The 16,134-nt window shown below is 42.2% G+C and overlaps 2 protein-coding genes across 3 annotated transcripts; one reads left to right on the forward strand and one right to left on the reverse strand.

Annotated features, from left to right (window-relative positions):
• Positions 1-419: 419 nt before the first annotated feature.
• LOC131266624 (uncharacterized) lies at positions 420-2,697 on the reverse strand. The gene is made up of 2 exons (XM_058269221.1): positions 1,899-2,697; positions 420-1,651 (listed from the first exon to the last, which is right to left on the reverse strand). The coding sequence occupies exons 1-2, from the start codon at positions 2,262-2,264 to the stop codon at positions 1,373-1,375; spliced, it is 645 nt and encodes a 214-aa protein (XP_058125204.1). The 5' UTR covers positions 2,265-2,697; the 3' UTR covers positions 420-1,372.
• A 1,752-nt stretch (positions 2,698-4,449) lies between these two features.
• Positions 4,450-15,842, forward strand: LOC131266614 (TOM1-like protein 2). 2 transcript variants are annotated; one of them, XM_058269207.1, is made up of 9 exons: positions 4,450-4,517; positions 5,870-5,954; positions 11,413-11,864; positions 11,938-12,030; positions 12,108-12,277; positions 12,340-12,876; positions 12,957-13,017; positions 14,106-14,156; positions 14,442-15,842. In XM_058269207.1, the coding sequence occupies exons 2-9, from the start codon at positions 5,885-5,887 to the stop codon at positions 14,685-14,687; spliced, it is 1,680 nt and encodes a 559-aa protein (XP_058125190.1). In that variant the 5' UTR covers positions 4,450-4,517; positions 5,870-5,884; the 3' UTR covers positions 14,688-15,842. The 2 variants fall into 2 exon arrangements, with proteins under 2 accessions (XP_058125190.1, XP_058125191.1); XM_058269208.1 differs by having other exon boundaries at positions 4,461-4,679.
• The last annotated feature ends 292 nt before the right edge of the window (positions 15,843-16,134 follow it).

Raw genomic sequence — 16,134 nt, forward strand, 5'->3', positions numbered from 1 at the left:
ATTATTTTAAAATCTTACCGTATCTGTGGGAAGTCGAAAAATTAGCACGCATTGGCTATTGCCCTCACTTCTTCATTCGTGAAGTTTCTCCTGATATCAATGCTACGGCTACGGTGTTAGACACATATCAGTAGTACAACTTCGATTAGTCGCAACATCTAATACCAGACCCAGCGGAATGTGCAGCATTTCAAACCTGCGCTAGTAAACTTCATGTCAGTTATTCCCAATTTCCAGCTCGAATTAAAAATAAGTGATTTGCAAATGCAATATGTAAGCTAAAGTTATTTATTTGAGTTCAAATGCTTTGAAAGCGATACTCAGCAAGCGTTCAGTGAATTTTATACATGATAAACAATAACTCTATTTTTATGATTCGGATCTCCCCAGTAAATAAATATCCGAGTAAATATATAAAGGTACTCGGGAGCGTGAAAGTGCTAGCAAACTAACGATAAGCTATTGTGTAGACGAACCTATAAATTAAAGATATCTAATTGGACAAGCTACCTATCTTGGTTGATGAGTGATGAAGAAAGTTACAGATCCTTATTATAATTAATATGTAAGTAAGGTAGATTTTTCCAATGCAGAAACGTATGGGCTTCGCATCAATTCCCCCCATCTTTGGTTTGACTTCAATCAAGCCGCTAGTAAAGTTAGGATAATTAAATCGTATAGGTAGATATGCGCCCATGCCCAGTTTTAGATAAGCATTAATTTAAAAGGTATCGTGCTCCTCTAGCAAGGTTTCCCTAATGACACAAAATAATAACCACCTTAAGTTGTAAGTTGTAAACAGATTTATAAATTGGGCTTATTATTGCTCATGTAAAAAAACAAAATTATATAAAGTTTATTTAATATTCGAAAAAGTTTCTTGCAATTTACGTTTGTTGTAATTGTTGTATGAAAATATTTCTTCTCATGAGAGCACTTTAAATTTCATAAATGTGACTGTAAAAAAAAAAATTAACCATAGTCCTGAGATGGAGTAACTATTAATCGATGTTCGTATGCAAAGTATAAATTCTGCACGTTAGTAAGTAGTATAACTTGCTGTCAAGATCTCCAATTAAATCTGATAGAATTAGCCACTACCTTTCGCTCAGCGAAACCTTCTATTCTTCAGTCTGCGTCGACGAACAAGTTTGTTGAACATTTCGAACGCACCACGTAATTTTGATGCCGTAAATTTTCGAGTGCAAAATATTTTCATTTTGCTATAAGTAAAGTAAGTAAAAGAGATTAACATCCTTACAGAAATGATAAACATGTAAAAAAAACTAGGACGTACGAAAGTAAAAGTAAGATAATTAAATTTTGAAGACTTCCTCCTGTAGATTCCGGTTGCGGACAATTGCTGTTCTTTTCACAAACGCATGGATTTTCTTCTATTCATATCCTTATGAACAACCAACCATTTGTTTTCCATCTTTTTTCGCTCCATTGCTTCGCAGTATGCTGGGGTGATGATCGGTTTTATGGGGCAATACTTTGGTGTGTGTGCCATTGGTCCTGTCGCCTTGCAAAAAGGGCACATGAGCTTTCGCAGAATTGGACAGCTTACCAACCCACGTTGATCCTTGCACCTATGACTTTTATAAACCACTGGTTCAGCTTTGTTGTTGAAACAAAATACACAGTGATCCTGCAAACAAAAAAACACCAAAAAACAAACAATTGTTTAGAGAAGGGATTATTTAGAAAGAAACATTTCAGTTAACGCGAATGGCGATGGTTTTAGTGACTTTCACTGGCTACAGCTAAAACAATTACCTCGGTTTACATTGGTTTAGGGAAGAGGACAGACAGTTTGGACAGACACAATCCAGTTAACGCAAATGGTGATGGTTGAAGTACTTTTGTACTTCACTGTCTTGTGCTCTTACAATTACCTCGGATGTGTGGGCTCCATTGCGCAACGCGCGTCGCTTTTGCTGGTTACTTATGTTTTTCAGAGGTAGAGTATTTTCTTTCGCTTCAAGGACGACGAGATCGTATGACATGTCGTTGTATCCGTTTTGACGAAAATCGTCCCATACTTTTGCAATGTCACAACATGTTGGTACAAGATCCTTAGCCATACCAACTATGTCGAATACAAGTTCCTGTCTGCCTCTAGGCCTTTGCACTGGTTCTAGATTTGCACCGGTATTTACTTGTGGCGATTGCAAGGCGTAATTGATGGAAGCCTTGCCATCCGGGAACATTCGGAACCACAACTCAACTACCGCTTCAATATCAATTTCAGGAAAATTCATTACTTTCGTCTTTATGTTCTTCAACTTCTATTAGGACGTCTTGCAATCTACTAGCACTACCGTTTGAAGATTTATTTACAGGAAACAATTAGTACACCAATTTAAAAACATAAACGCCACTTTCACGAAATTCACGGACGTACTACAAAGGATGCTAACATACGCTCTTTAGAACGTACAAGCTCTATCTGACGAGCAGACAGTCGAAACGATCCTGACGATTCAAAATGGATTCTAGTAAGCCTTTTTGTTGACCACACATGCGTATGAAGATCAATGAAGATTTATTTACAGGAAACACTTAGTACACCAATTTTAAAACATAAATGCCACTTTCACGCAATTCACGGACAAAGGATGCTAACATACGCTTCTTAGAACGTACAAGCTCTATCTGACGAGCAGACAGTCGAAACGATCCTGACGATTCAAAATGGATTCTAGTAAGCCTTTTTGTTGACCACACATGCTTATGCAGATCAATCAATACATGTGCAATGCTGTGCAAAATGGTGGCTTGCCATTTAGGCCTTTTTATATTAACACTATTTTAATGCTCTAACACGTGACTGACAAGCGTCTTATGCACACTTTTTGGGTCAATCTTGTTTGATAAAATTTGACTCACACTAAAGCAAAGACTTAGCTCCCCGAATAATTCTGTTTTTATATTACTACAGTTTTTATGTTGTATTTTCATTCATTTGTGGGGCAAATATTTTTAAGAACTAACGGCAGCTAACGGCTATTAAAATTGATAGTCATGGCAGTCATCGTGCTAAACGTGCTAAGCAGAATCAGTGGGAACATTTTTCTATGAACATATTTATTGTCTCAGTTAGCCAATCTTGATCTTTGGAACGATCTGATTTGAACGGTTTGTGAACCTGTTGGTGCAGCAGTGCCTATTCCAGGAACCCTTTGAACCTAAGTCGTTCTTATCGGAACTGAGTGCGATACTCCGGGAGTTTTTCGCTAGTGTTGGGAAAATCGATTCCCGGTTGGGATTCCAATCTTTCGATTCAAATCCATTTGGAGATCCGGATCTCCGATTCCGAATTCCATTCCGTCAAATCATACATGCTCATCTAATGCCGATTTTTCATATGATGTGTTTAATTCAATGAATGATTTACATAAGAATATCAGTATAGTTGACATTATTCAAACAACACGAACAATCTAGTCCTTTTTGGGAATATGCAGACTAACTGATTTACCCGAGTTTATTCCAGGAAGAGTAACATTTATTATGTTTCAAAAACAAATATGACAGCGTTATCATTCAAATTGAATCCATCGTGGGTCACTGAAACAGTGAAGCAAGTCCTTTTGATGTTTTTCCGCACTTTCCCAGCGGGGACTTTATCGCGGAACGAACATGTTTGAGGTTCTGATAACATTCTTCATAAATAGCGCCTCAGATATGGCTGATGTAATGTATTTAAAGCTAGATTGCAGCGACAGGTAAGTAAACTGGTGCTTTGTGTCCATTACAATATATCTAACGTATTTGAGATATTCAATTCCTACATCCGCTGGGCCCTTGGTTCTCACTAGCTCACTTTTTTCGCCGCTCGTATTTGGCGGGAAAAGGCGAATTATCTCCCAAAATCCGGGCGAAATATGCTCACAACCTTTCCGACAGCGGGTTTTGTTCTAGCGAATGACCTTCAAACGCTGAACCGGTAAACCGGTTCGGGCGACAAACGTGTCTGTACACGCACCGCGCATGTGTTGGTGCAACGAATGCAAATGTGAGCGTGACCAAATTTGGTCTCGGGGAGAGAAAATTGTCCTCTTTTCTCTCGACGAGAGCTGGTAGAAAAGCTAGAAAAGATGGATAAAATATGATATGTTCCTTGAGATAAAATTACGCGTCTTGTAAAGACCTTTCATTTGAGGGATCATTTGTGGAAATCGGTCGAGGAACTAACAAGTTATGCGAATACCAACCAAGATATCTGTACCTTCGTCCCATTCAATTGTTTATTTCGTAAACCGTAAATCTGGTTCGAATCCCAATCGAATCAAATCTTCAGAATCCGTCAAATGGGATCTAAATCTTTAGAATCCGTCAAATGGGATTCGAATCTTTAGAATCCGTCCATGGATCGAATCTTCGAATCTTCCGAGTCCCGATTCTGCCAACACTATTTTTCGCTGCAATAGCAATTCGGCGGCTTCAGTTGTCGGTCGGTCGGTCGGTCGGCAGTGATTCGCAGTGCTTGTAAAAGAAAGTTATTCCTTCGGGTAGGTTGACTTCCATTGTGTGTTTGCGCCTCAGAATCTGTATCCCCCAGCAGCAGTGAGAAAGTGGTGCGAAAAAGTTTGGCAAAGCCGAAATCGATAACCACAATAGTCCGTGTGGTGACACGATCAGCTCGCTGCAATAATCCGAAGGCTTGCGGGAAGGTACGAGAAGTTAAAAATTGCGTCAAAAATGAAAAAAGAAAAATAATCACAACGCAAGCAATTGTCTCGTTTTGGGGCCCTTTCTCGAAGTCATCTGAGACGCAATAGTGTACGTGTTGGTTGGAATACGTATGTTTATTTACAATGCGTTAGAGAATCAGAAAAGATTGCGTTCAATTGACAGCTGTGAAAGATTTTTTTTACGAAACAATAATAGTATTGAAACGGGAGCTCGTACGTCGTTTTCCAATAATCTTTCACTCTATTGCTATCCATTGTTATTGTTCAACTCTCATCACATCCGGTATTAAATTTCCCCGTGGCAGTGGTGGTGGTTAGTGCTCGGAATTAGTAAGCATTTTTCGCTTGAACGATTGTGTGGGTGCAAGTGAACGTGTGCGATGGCTAGGGCAGACGCAATGATCTGTGTGCGTGGGTGTGCCCCGGGTGTATGTATGCGGCATTCATGTCATAAAGGATAATCAAAGAGTCCTTTCCGGTGCAGTGTAAAACGATGGTAACCGCAGTATGGAAAATGCAATATTTAACCAGAGTGCAAGATCATAGTAGTATGTAAATACATAAAATACAACTAGCCCTTTCACACCAGAAAACCGGTACCACCTGAGACAGATTGCACGTCCAACAGTGCAGTGGTGCACTAAGCTACCTCGTGCCAAATTAAAAGCCCTGCTCTATTTCCCTTGAACGAACGTAGCTGTGTTGGTGCGCCGTATTGATCGATGTCGGTTCCGGTGCAGATGACCGGAGCAACATAAAAAAAAGACTTGGATATCCTCCAATTCACGCCTCCAAGCTCACAATATCGATTTGCCAGGGACCGGACCGCAAGAAAGTGGAAACGCACAGAATACATCCTCAAGCAAGTTCACCGAATGTAATTGTTTATTGTGTGCACTGACCCTGGTCCTGCTGGTGTCCTGTTGTGTGTGTGTGTTCGTGCGTGATGGTGTCCTTTTTGTGTTGACCAGAAAGGGCGTATTGCACCCGGAAAAGGCTGCAATTGAATCGATACGCATAAGAATAATACATACCGCTTTCATCAATTTTCCCCCAAAGGATTTACACAAACACCCAACAACTTCTGCCAGGAATTTCCCGGCTTCTTTCACACACTTTTCAAGCCTTTGTTTTTTCCATGCTTTTCTCTTCGTCCTACCTCAAATCAGCAAGGAACGGGGAAAATGACATCATTCTTCAACGTTGGGGCCCTCGGTGGCAATCCGTTTTCGACTCCTGTGGGGCAGAAAGTAGGTAAGTACGAATACGTTTACTTTAGCCAAATGAAAAGAATATCTGATACCTTGCTGCGATCACCTTTTTATTACCAATTTTAGCAAACCAAGTAAAGAAATAAAAATACTGTTCAGAAGAAAACGAGTCATGGGCTAAACGAACGTTACCCTTTTCGGAAAACGGAAAAATGAAAATATTAGACGGTTTATTTAAAAAACAAAACACAAAAAATGTTCATCACATGATTGTCATCCACCGTGGAGGACGCTTGAAGAACTTGCAAAGAACGGTAGGATAAGCAACGCCCGTTCGTTATCTTTGGAGCACATTTCATAAAAAAACCTGTAAAAAAAACAACTCCTTCCCCATGCGAAAGGCGCCTTTGTCGGTGGATGACGATAACCCGTGGGTGAATGAAATCCCAAACAAGATAACACACGTTCTTCAAACACTCACCTGGACGCGAGCCGTACCGGTGATGTGGGTGATTGTTGGCTGGTAGGAGTTTTCCACCGCAATGACACATTGACAAGAGACAGGCGGCAGTACGTAGGTATACGGTTCGCCAAACGATATTCTCTGCGGCTTTGGATACACTTTCTTCAAGGAAGTCCTACTAGTGTAGCTGTCGCAAGTGTAAATGGTAGACATTCGTCAAAAGTCTACCGTCATCCAGTCTATGCATGTCCCGCTTGTGTTTGTGCGAAGAAAATGTTGAAACCAGACCAGCCCGATGTTGTTCCCTTCATTCTGCAACTGATTATTGCAAACGTCATCGATAGCAAAGTATGTGGAACAAAAAAAAAATACACTCGCAAAGAAAAACAGTTCATCGTGCTGAGGTAATATTTAACGGTTAACGAAATTAGTAGAATTTGCTGCCATGAAAATACTACCTCATAAGGAAATAATCAAGAAGCTCTGTGCTCTTACAGTAAGGCAAAGCAACTTTATGCTACAAACTGTACAGCAAAAGCGGACGACATCGAACAAATTTTTAATTTAACACATAGTTGATGTTTAATGTTAAGTCTACCATTAATTGGTAATTCCATCCCATATTTGAAATACGCTGCCTACCGTATGTTTTCGATACATCTGAATAAATGCTTATGAGCAATTCATATATACAAATGAGATAAGTAGCTTATGCATAAAATACTTTCATTTCAGCAATGTTAGAAATATGGAACTGTATGGTATAATAAATAGGTTAAAAGCATAGTGTCAAGCAAAAACAAGCTCAATTTTCAAAGCCATTAATGTGCTTGCTAAAACAACTGCACAACGATGCTCGGATGCAACGAATACTGCACCTCCTTTACTGAGTTTCATTTTTGAAAATATTAGTACATACGAATTCATTTTATTAAAATATTGCTACCGACGGGGAAACAAACTGACGAACCAACGGACAATTTTGTTCAAATTTAAAACATATGTTTAGAAAAAAGATGTCATCATGTTCAAAGGAATAAACTGACATGCTTTGGAGTCGATACGTGGTTTTTGTGACATTAGGCAAAAGCAAGTGAGCGGTAATACGCCTTGTTCCAACCCAGTCCAGACAGAATGACTCAATGATCGTAAATGATTCAACTGCCTTCCACCCCTATACCAACCCAACAAACCCGCGTGGGTGGAAAATCAAACGCTGTGAAACCAGGTGGAACCTCCGCGTCTAACCAATAAAAACATGTGTGCTCTTTTGTGTGGATATGTGGCCGAAAGCCGGAGGAGGTCGAGAGCTGCTGCCGCCTGCACATTGTGGCCCACCCCCCCAAACCACCGGACTGTCGTTACGAATGACAACAATTACCATAGAGTGACGAGTGCAGTACTGGGGCGGGACCGGAAGTGCGCCATTGCAGAGGGCACAATTTTCCTCGCGTAGTCTCGTCCTCTAGTTTTCCCGGTTGGCTTCTGCGGGTGGTACTCGGAACGTTGAAGCCGTAGAAAATCCGTAGATCGTAGAACACCCACCATCCCACTAGGGAGGTAGCTACATGTCTTTCGCCGAGCGATCAAGCGATACCGACAGGAGAAAGATTGAGATTACGATCGATGAAGAGATCCAATGATGCTTGAAGCAATTTTAATTCCATCCATACAGTAAGGTACAGGGATGGAAATAATTGTAAAAGCCTGCTTTCAGTGAAAATCGTGTGTGATTAATCTACTACTTATTCTAACATAAATTAGTTTCGTTAGTTTCGATTGCAACCGGCAGTTAAGAAAGGGAGAATTTTCCAAGCTTTCCAATGTTGCTTACTTTTATTTCCTCCAGTCCGAACGAAAGTGTTGGGAACCGGGAAATGGGTCCAGTCGGTGGCCACCACCAGTTGAGCACCAGTATATAGTGCTGCTGGTGGGTGTGTTGACATTGTGGCCGTTTGCCTACCAGCCCCGGCGGGAATTGATTTGCATAATTATTCACCGCGAGACGCATTGCAATGACGACGGCGCGACGGTGCGACTGGTGCCTCAATTACCGTCACCGTCATTCGCCCAGTGACACGTTCCTTTTTTGTGGGTTTTATTGTTCGCGTGTTTACCCCGTCGCTTTTCAGCGGAATTGAACGGTAATGTTGTGGTGGTTTGTAGTGGTGGATGTGCTCGGGCGGTAGTGTTTATGCCTCTTCTATTATGATCCCATTCCGGCCCGTCCCGAAGACTGGTTAAAAGCTCGTGCCGCAAAACATGGGAAAACAAGGAAGAAAAAATGTAAGCACAAAATCAAAGTGCCGCAGTTAAAGCGGAAGCCCATTGATGAACTAACGGAACAAACTTCGTTGGAAAACATTCATTAGAAGGTACTAACGAACCTTTCTATCAATGATTGAAACCAACAACTGTGTTCCTGTTGTCTCACGGTATCAGATACGATCAATGAAAATGTATTTGAAATTTGTTTCCTTTCTCTGCCTAAACATTTTTTATTGGTAAATTTCTCCCACTTTTTCCTTACGCTATTAAAAATGTATTAGTTAAAAAACACCTATCATGGATCAGTCCGGGTTTCCGGGCAATATATGTTTGTGTAAACAACAAACAGTGAATTAATTGAAGAAGAAAAAATTAATCCACCCAAACTCACGAAACTTTCGAAGCGTAAAGGGTTTTCCTTCAACAGTTCATAGTGTTGTAATGTTCCAACCATCAGACAACGAATAAGTTATGCTCGGAAAAAAATAATAATAAGACGCGCCGGCGTTACGCATCTTGTGCATGACGAATAGGAAAACCATATCGAAAACATCGGGAAAGACTGCTGATAATTTAAGATGATATCGTAGGGGATTCCGGGCTAAAGGCACCATCGAAGTTTTAGCAAAATTGTGCAATTAGAAATAAAAGACATTTTTACAGATTCAATGGAAATTTTTCAAATGATACGTTCGATTGAGTTATAGGATTAATTGATGTAAATCTAAAGAATTTTCTAAAAGTTGAAGTTTTAGATACAGACAATGTTTTTTACAAATATTTTTGGTTTGTTCAAAAGATCGATCGACCGAAAAGATTTTTCATGGTTTTTGTTGATTATTGAGAGCGAAATCAGAGTTCATCATTGCGGGCTTGAGGGACATTATTGGTTTGCCCTTTGGTGCTGCATTTTGTCAAATTGTCCACTACTTGCAGGGCCCTATTTTATCTTGGCTGTTCGCTGTAAATTTCCAGCCTTCCATCATCTCAGATTAAACGCAGACCCGGGATTTTTTATTTTGTTGCTTATTCATTAAACCATACTGTAAGGGTTGATAGAGAAAAGCTCTCCTTGTTCAGCTGGATGCCGATTCGTTTCGTTGAGTTCGTTGGGCGGTTGATGAAACAAATCGAATTACTTTACATAACAACTTTACGCTCGCCAGTTTCTCCAGTGGCAATGTTAGCTTTTTCCTATTGCATGTGCAGCTTATGATGTGGCGATTGCGTTAGCGCATGGTGAACACACTGCCCCTTTCTTCGTCAAGGGACGTTGAAGCCGCCACAAGCTGTCTGTTTAATCGCTCTCAAGCTGTTGACAGCCTGTTCTGCCTCGATCGGCTCATTGCTTTTAATTAGCGAAAAAATGACACAGATTGCTCACTGTTTGGTAAACAAATGCAGCCTGCGCTTCGCTACCCTCTGTAGGAAGTTAGCAGCTGATAACACTTGACCCCGGGTGACTCAATGGGATAGCTGTTAATGGTGAAAGATGATTGAATGTCATTTGAAGGAAGAATACTTCTAGCCGGAAAGCCGCCGCGCTTCGATCCGATGGGAAAGGCGAATGAGTCAACTAATGACATTGAAATTCTGTTTCGATCCTTATATTTTGAAATTTTCCACCATTATTTTAACCGATGATCCACAAACAACAAACCAAGGTTGTCCAATTGTGTAACGCCAGAGTCGAGCTCACAGAACTCAACCACTGCGCCACGTAATCAACAGAATCGCTTTTTTTCTGTGGGGAATGCATGTGGGTGGCATGTGTTCGGCGACACCACAACAACAGTCTAAATGGAACTATTTTGTTCCAGCCCCAGTGTCCCCCAGTACTATTCCACAGCGTAAACATTGATGAATCACAAAACACAAACTGCCACTGTGGCACGGTCATTTGCCACTCCGTTGAGGCAGGAAAGGCATCGGCTTTGCAATCGGGCATCCAAACATCGTTTGTATGGTACACTTTTCTATGTTGCCTGCATGGCTCGCAGGCGTGTACTTTTTCCTATCAACCTTCTGACGTAGCGCACAATCTTTCCAGGTTGGTCTTTTTAATCACCTCGCTAGGCCGCGTAGCAGTAATGATAAGAAATTGTTTGTTAGTGTATACATTTTATGATGAGCAGAGAATGATTGTAGATTCTTGTAGCTGAAAGACAAAAAGGCATTCTCTCTCCACCGCACACGAATAAAATATCTATCAAGTTGACTCGGGATAAATATGGCAATTGCCTCTAGATATGAATTCGAACGTTTTTAAATATGGACCACGGATTGGTTCCCCAATAATCGCTAGCTACATTCAGCGAAGCAGTGATAAATGGTGCTAAAAAGTTGTATACAATCCAATCATGGGTCTGTTTGGATTCTTGTTGTCACCTTCTGATGGGTTGGAGATATTAAGGGAAAATCAGTAACATATAATTCACAAAAGTTTGCCTTATTGGGTCAGAATGCTGTACGAGCCCGGTCTTGAAGCAATTACAAACAAAACCAATTAAGAACGAAGAAACAAACATTATAATTTAATTCTTTCGATATGGTTATAGTTTCATATTCCACTGTCTTTCCCAAAACAAAGCTCATTCGACCATCACCAACACCTATGAAAGCACACAAAAAGGTGATGCTTTAAGATCGTTCTTTTGATGAACTTTTTATCCAAGGTTCTATTCCAAAGATCTCAAAGAAACATATCAAAATACTCGCCTGACTGTGCCGTGTTTTAAAAAACTTTTGCATTTCACCTTTCCATTTACAGAACAAGCAACAGATGCTAGTCTGGCCTCGGAGAACTGGGCACTGAACATGGAAATCTGTGATATGATCAACGAGTCGTCGGACGGCGCACGGGACGCGATGAAGGCGATTCGCAAGCGGCTGGCACAGAATGCGGGCAAAAACTACACCGTTATCATGTACACGCTGACCGTGCTGGAAACGTGCGTGAAGAACTGCGGCAAGGCGTTTCACGTGCTGGTCGCGAACAAAGAGTTCATCCAGGAGCTGGTGAAGCTGATCGGGCCGAAAAACGATCCGCCACCGATCGTGCAGGAGAAGGTGCTGAGCCAGATACAGATCTGGGCCGATGCGTTCCGCTCGCAGCCGGACCTGAATGGCGTGGTGCAGGTGTACCAGGAGCTGAAGAACAAGGGCATCGAGTTTCCGGCCACCGATCTTGATGCGATCGCTCCGATCTACACCCCACAACGGGTAAGTAGATCGGTTGGGGACAATGAATTCAAATACCAAACTGTTTTATATAATAATTTGTCCTATCTTTTAGAGTGTCCCCGATGGAGCACCTGCACCGGAATCAGTAAACACTTTGCCAGTTTCACCACACCACCATGCATCGCAAACGCCTGGATCGCCAGCAGTAAGCTAAAGGAAAGAGGGGGGTGGGGGCTGGAAATCCGATACTTACACACGAAAACTGTTTCTATCTTTTTCTAGATGCCTCCACCATCATCCCTCTCGCAGGATCAGATCGCCAAGTTGCAGTCGGAACTTGATATTGTGGCGATGAACATGTCGATCCTGGGTGAAATGTTAACCGAGCTGAAGCCTGGCCAGGAGGATGCAGCTGACTACAAGCTATTAACGGATCTGGCCGCAACCTGCCGGCAAGTGTTCTAGTGAGTCGCATTGCATGGCTATCGATCTAAACATTCTCCTTACGCAACAGGGAAATGCAATCTCGCATCGTGGAACTCATCGGCAAGGTGCAGCACGACGAATTGACGGCCGAGTTGCTGCGGTTGAACGACGAGCTGAACAACCTCTTTCTGCGGCACGCCCGCTATGAGAAGAATCGCGACCCCAAGAGCGCCACCAGTGCCACGCCGTCGGCGATTCTCGGGGCGGCACTTGGGGCACCGGGAGCAGGCGAACCGCGTGATCCCGCTTCCCTCATCGATCTAAGTGACGAGACCGGCGGAGCGGCCGGTGGAGCTGCGGCGGCAGCAGCGCGCGCCAACATCATCAGTTCGCAGCTGGCCGGACTCAGCTTGGCGGCGGCGAGTGCCACCGGTTCACCGGTTACCGCCTCGTCCCAGCTGGCCCAAATTACGAGCGTATCGGCGCAGTCCGGATCGGCAGCGTTGGGAGTCAAGTCGCCGAGCAGAAACCAAACGACGGCCACCAACAGTAGCACCAGCACCATTCCACCGGATGTCGTGTCGGATGAGTTCGACATGTTCGCCCAATCGAGAAACACCACCGGGTGGGTTTTAAAAGGTGTAGCGAGCGATGAGGCCAACAGGTGCTGACGGCTTTCTTTTTTCTTTTTGTTCTTCCCTGCAGTGATAAAGACCCGACGACGAGGCTAGACCTTCTGGGAGCAACCGCTGGTAGCAATCCACTGGTAAGGGTGACGCATGCGTGTTCTCTCTTCCTCCACTCCCGAAATCGGTTGTAAAGATGTTTTGGATTTTTTTATCTTAGCAATTCGAGTGAAAGCCCATCAATTATTTTTAGTCCCGATATATTATTTACGGTATTTTACGGTGGACCTTTTTGTTTTCCCTTCCTATTCACGCCATTCAGTTTGGCCTGTGCTCCCAAACCCAGCTCGTGCACTTCCGCTGTAAAATATTGCCATTGAAGCTTGAAATTTGTTCGATGGTTTGAAAGTTGGTTTTTTATTTTATAGTAGTTACTTCATGTATTCATCAGACCATACAAAGCTGCCCCAAAAGATATCAATCCAGAGATGACTTACTGCGACTTGGTATCGTTTCATTTGGTTTTGATCCGGGCAGGTTGGCACTGAAAAAATCAATACACAAATGGAATGAACCAAGGCAACCATGATCGATATGGTCTCTCTATTGTATTTATGAATTGGCCTAAGTTTTATAATTGGCTGTAGAGAGCTAGATAAAAGAGATTTTGGTATCTTAATTTGTTTCACCGGCAGGGTTTTATATTTGATAGTGTTACATTTACTAAACGACCCCTTATGTTTTCTAAATTATGTTTCGCCACCTTTTTTATATCATACCTTCATATGTGTGTGTTTGTCTTTTCTCTTTCTTTCCGCATATATTTTTTTCTTCTTTACCGTACACTACTTGCTCGTCCATCTTGTGTCGAACGAAACAAACCAATCGGCTTCCCAACAACGATTGTGAATGTACCATATGGCTATCGAAATACCCGGACAAAAACTACCGCAACCACCACATCCACCGTATTCGATTTGTTCGTTTTGTCCTGGGCAACTAAAAAAAAAAAAAAAAAACACGATAACTACCACCACACCGTGACACACCGGAACCCCGGGGTACGCTGCTGCTGATCGGTCGGTGGGCCTCTCCTGGCTATGGGGTTCGAAATCGTTCAACTTTCGAATATCTTCCAACAAAAATACACTGACATATGCCCATACACGCACACACACACACAACATACATCCTTCGTCCTTGGCCACATTGTGGTACGCCACTGCAGGGCACGAGGGAGTCGGAATTTGACGAAATTGAACAGTGGCTAGGAAACCCGGTGAGTATCACGTTGATGTGGGACCTTGGGGGTTCTTTACCCATTGGGAGGGACAATGTTACTAATGCGTATGTACGAGAGTGTATTTGTGCGGTGAAAAGTAGCTTAACAATTGTTGTAGTTGCTTGTAAAGTATGTTAAGAAAGTAGTAGCAGCCTTGTGGCATGGCTCATGCAGCACACGCGGTATCGCCTTGTATGTGGATTTATGGATATCGATGTTCTAATCATTACTTCCGGCCGCACTTTTCTTTCATTAAAGTTTCCCCACCTCCATCTCTTTCAGGATGACATCGACAACCTCGAGGCACAGCTTGCGGCAGGTGGGGCAATGGGTGGCGGGGCCTCCAGCGGCGGTGCCGGCACGGAGGAAAGCCTAACAAGCAAAGAGTTTGAAAAATTCCTTGCTGAACGGGCGGCCGTGGCCGATACTCTGCCGACGATAAGCAGCCAAAGCTCTAGCAACAGTCCGGCGGTGGCGAAGGATCGTAAGAAAAAGTCCGACGAAACCGACGGGCTATTGGCGCTGTGAGAGCTGCTACCATAAGACGAAAGAACCCGAGTGGTGTTAGACTAAGTTCAATCGGGTTGAGTTGTTTTTCATTATGTTTTGAATATTTGTTTAAGTTTCATTTTTTTAAATTTCTTATAGTTTCCTTTTAATGATACCAATTTTCTTATGTTGTCATTGGTTGCAAGATATTCTTCTGTATAACGATAGGCTAAGGAGGGATGTTTTTGATCGGAAAGAAATGTAAGAAGTAGAGAGGGAGGGACTTTCGCCAAACAAACCAAAATTGAGAATGTCAACAGGTAGAGCGATGAAGAAAAGGGTAAAAGCTGATCGTACTAATAAGGACAAGTTAAACCATGTTTTACTATCTAATGCGTTTGTTTTCTTTTTATCGTACCCTTCGCCCCGCGTCCTGTGTTGCATTCAAGTTATGCAAAAGTGAGCCATATACATATACATTTAATAGTAGTACTACGCAAAGGAGCAAATATCGGTTCCGGGATTCGGGAGTGAGCCGTCGCTTTCAAGAAGGACGAAATATATTTAATTGTGAGCTAGTTGTATTTATTGAATTAAGCGTCCCTCCTGCAACCATTTAGTGTGTTAGGAATGAACAGGCTACAGAGCTGGAAACAAGAATGATGAGGATAAGTGTGAAAGTTATGAGCAGAACACTGAAACCCGGTCATCTTTGCTCATAAACGGTTTGTAAATTTACTTTGGTTTAGTATTTGGTTCCATTATTTCAATACTTTGACCGTTTGCGTTTTCTTTTCTTTAGGAGCATTAGTTACACCGTTTAGCTGTTCTCATACATTTGTTAAATGTTTCACATTGTAGGAAAAACGTAAAGATGTGTATATTTTTCCATCAGTTTTTCAGCGTATACTTACTTGCATGGTATTAGGAATTAGGGGCAGACTGCCGTGCATTACCATCCAGCCAACGGTGGACATGTGAGAGGACATAACTTTACTAATCCTACGCAAAACCCACCAAAGCTAGTCGGGTTCATAATTTTGTCGGTTGCTAGTTTCATTTTATTTTTCCTTGCGTTCTTGATCGGTGAGTTGTTTGTTTTGTGTGCGCTGTGCCGCTTCGGAAACGAAAAAAAAACGAAATACAAACCCATCATGTTGCAGTTTTCAGATTGGCTGTTTGTAACGAAACGAATTGTATGTACAACAGAGTGGAATCCTTGTTTCGTTCCCTTTGAATCAAGGGAAAACTAAAAATGGTACATAATGCTGTCAAATAAATTATGCAAGAGAATATAAATTGGAAAATGTTGAAATACTCCATCCGAAATGTTAAACATTGCACAAACAAATGTAAGTACAAATAATTCCAACGCACCAACGTTTGAGCCATAAACCGCCATAAACTTTGGAACAGATATGGCACGTTCAACCGGGCGGTATAAACACATGTAGCTGCTGTCGCCAACTCGCATCGAAATGTTATG

The sequence above is a fragment of the Anopheles coustani genome, chromosome 2 (genome assembly GCF_943734705.1).
Source record: "Anopheles coustani chromosome 2, idAnoCousDA_361_x.2, whole genome shotgun sequence".
In the NCBI taxonomy this organism is placed as follows: domain Eukaryota; kingdom Metazoa; phylum Arthropoda; class Insecta; order Diptera; family Culicidae; genus Anopheles; species Anopheles coustani.

Bases quoted from the DNA above. Each gene is read 5' to 3' on its own strand.
- LOC131266624 (XM_058269221.1), bottom strand. From the start codon at position 2,264: ATGAATTTTCCTGAAATTGATATTGAAGCGGTAGTTGAGTTGTGGTTC. The intron at 1,652-1,898 runs GTAATTGTAAGA...TTTTGTTTGCAG, and splicing joins ATGGAGCCCACACATCCGAG to GATCACTGTGTATTTTGTTT.
- LOC131266614 (XM_058269207.1), top strand. From the start codon at position 5,885: ATGACATCATTCTTCAACGTTGGGGCCCTCGGTGGCAATCCGTTTTCG. The intron at 12,877-12,956 runs GTGGGTTTTAAA...TCTTCCCTGCAG, and splicing joins CAATCGAGAAACACCACCGG to TGATAAAGACCCGACGACGA. The intron at 13,018-14,105 runs GTAAGGGTGACG...ACGCCACTGCAG, and splicing joins CCGCTGGTAGCAATCCACTG to GGCACGAGGGAGTCGGAATT.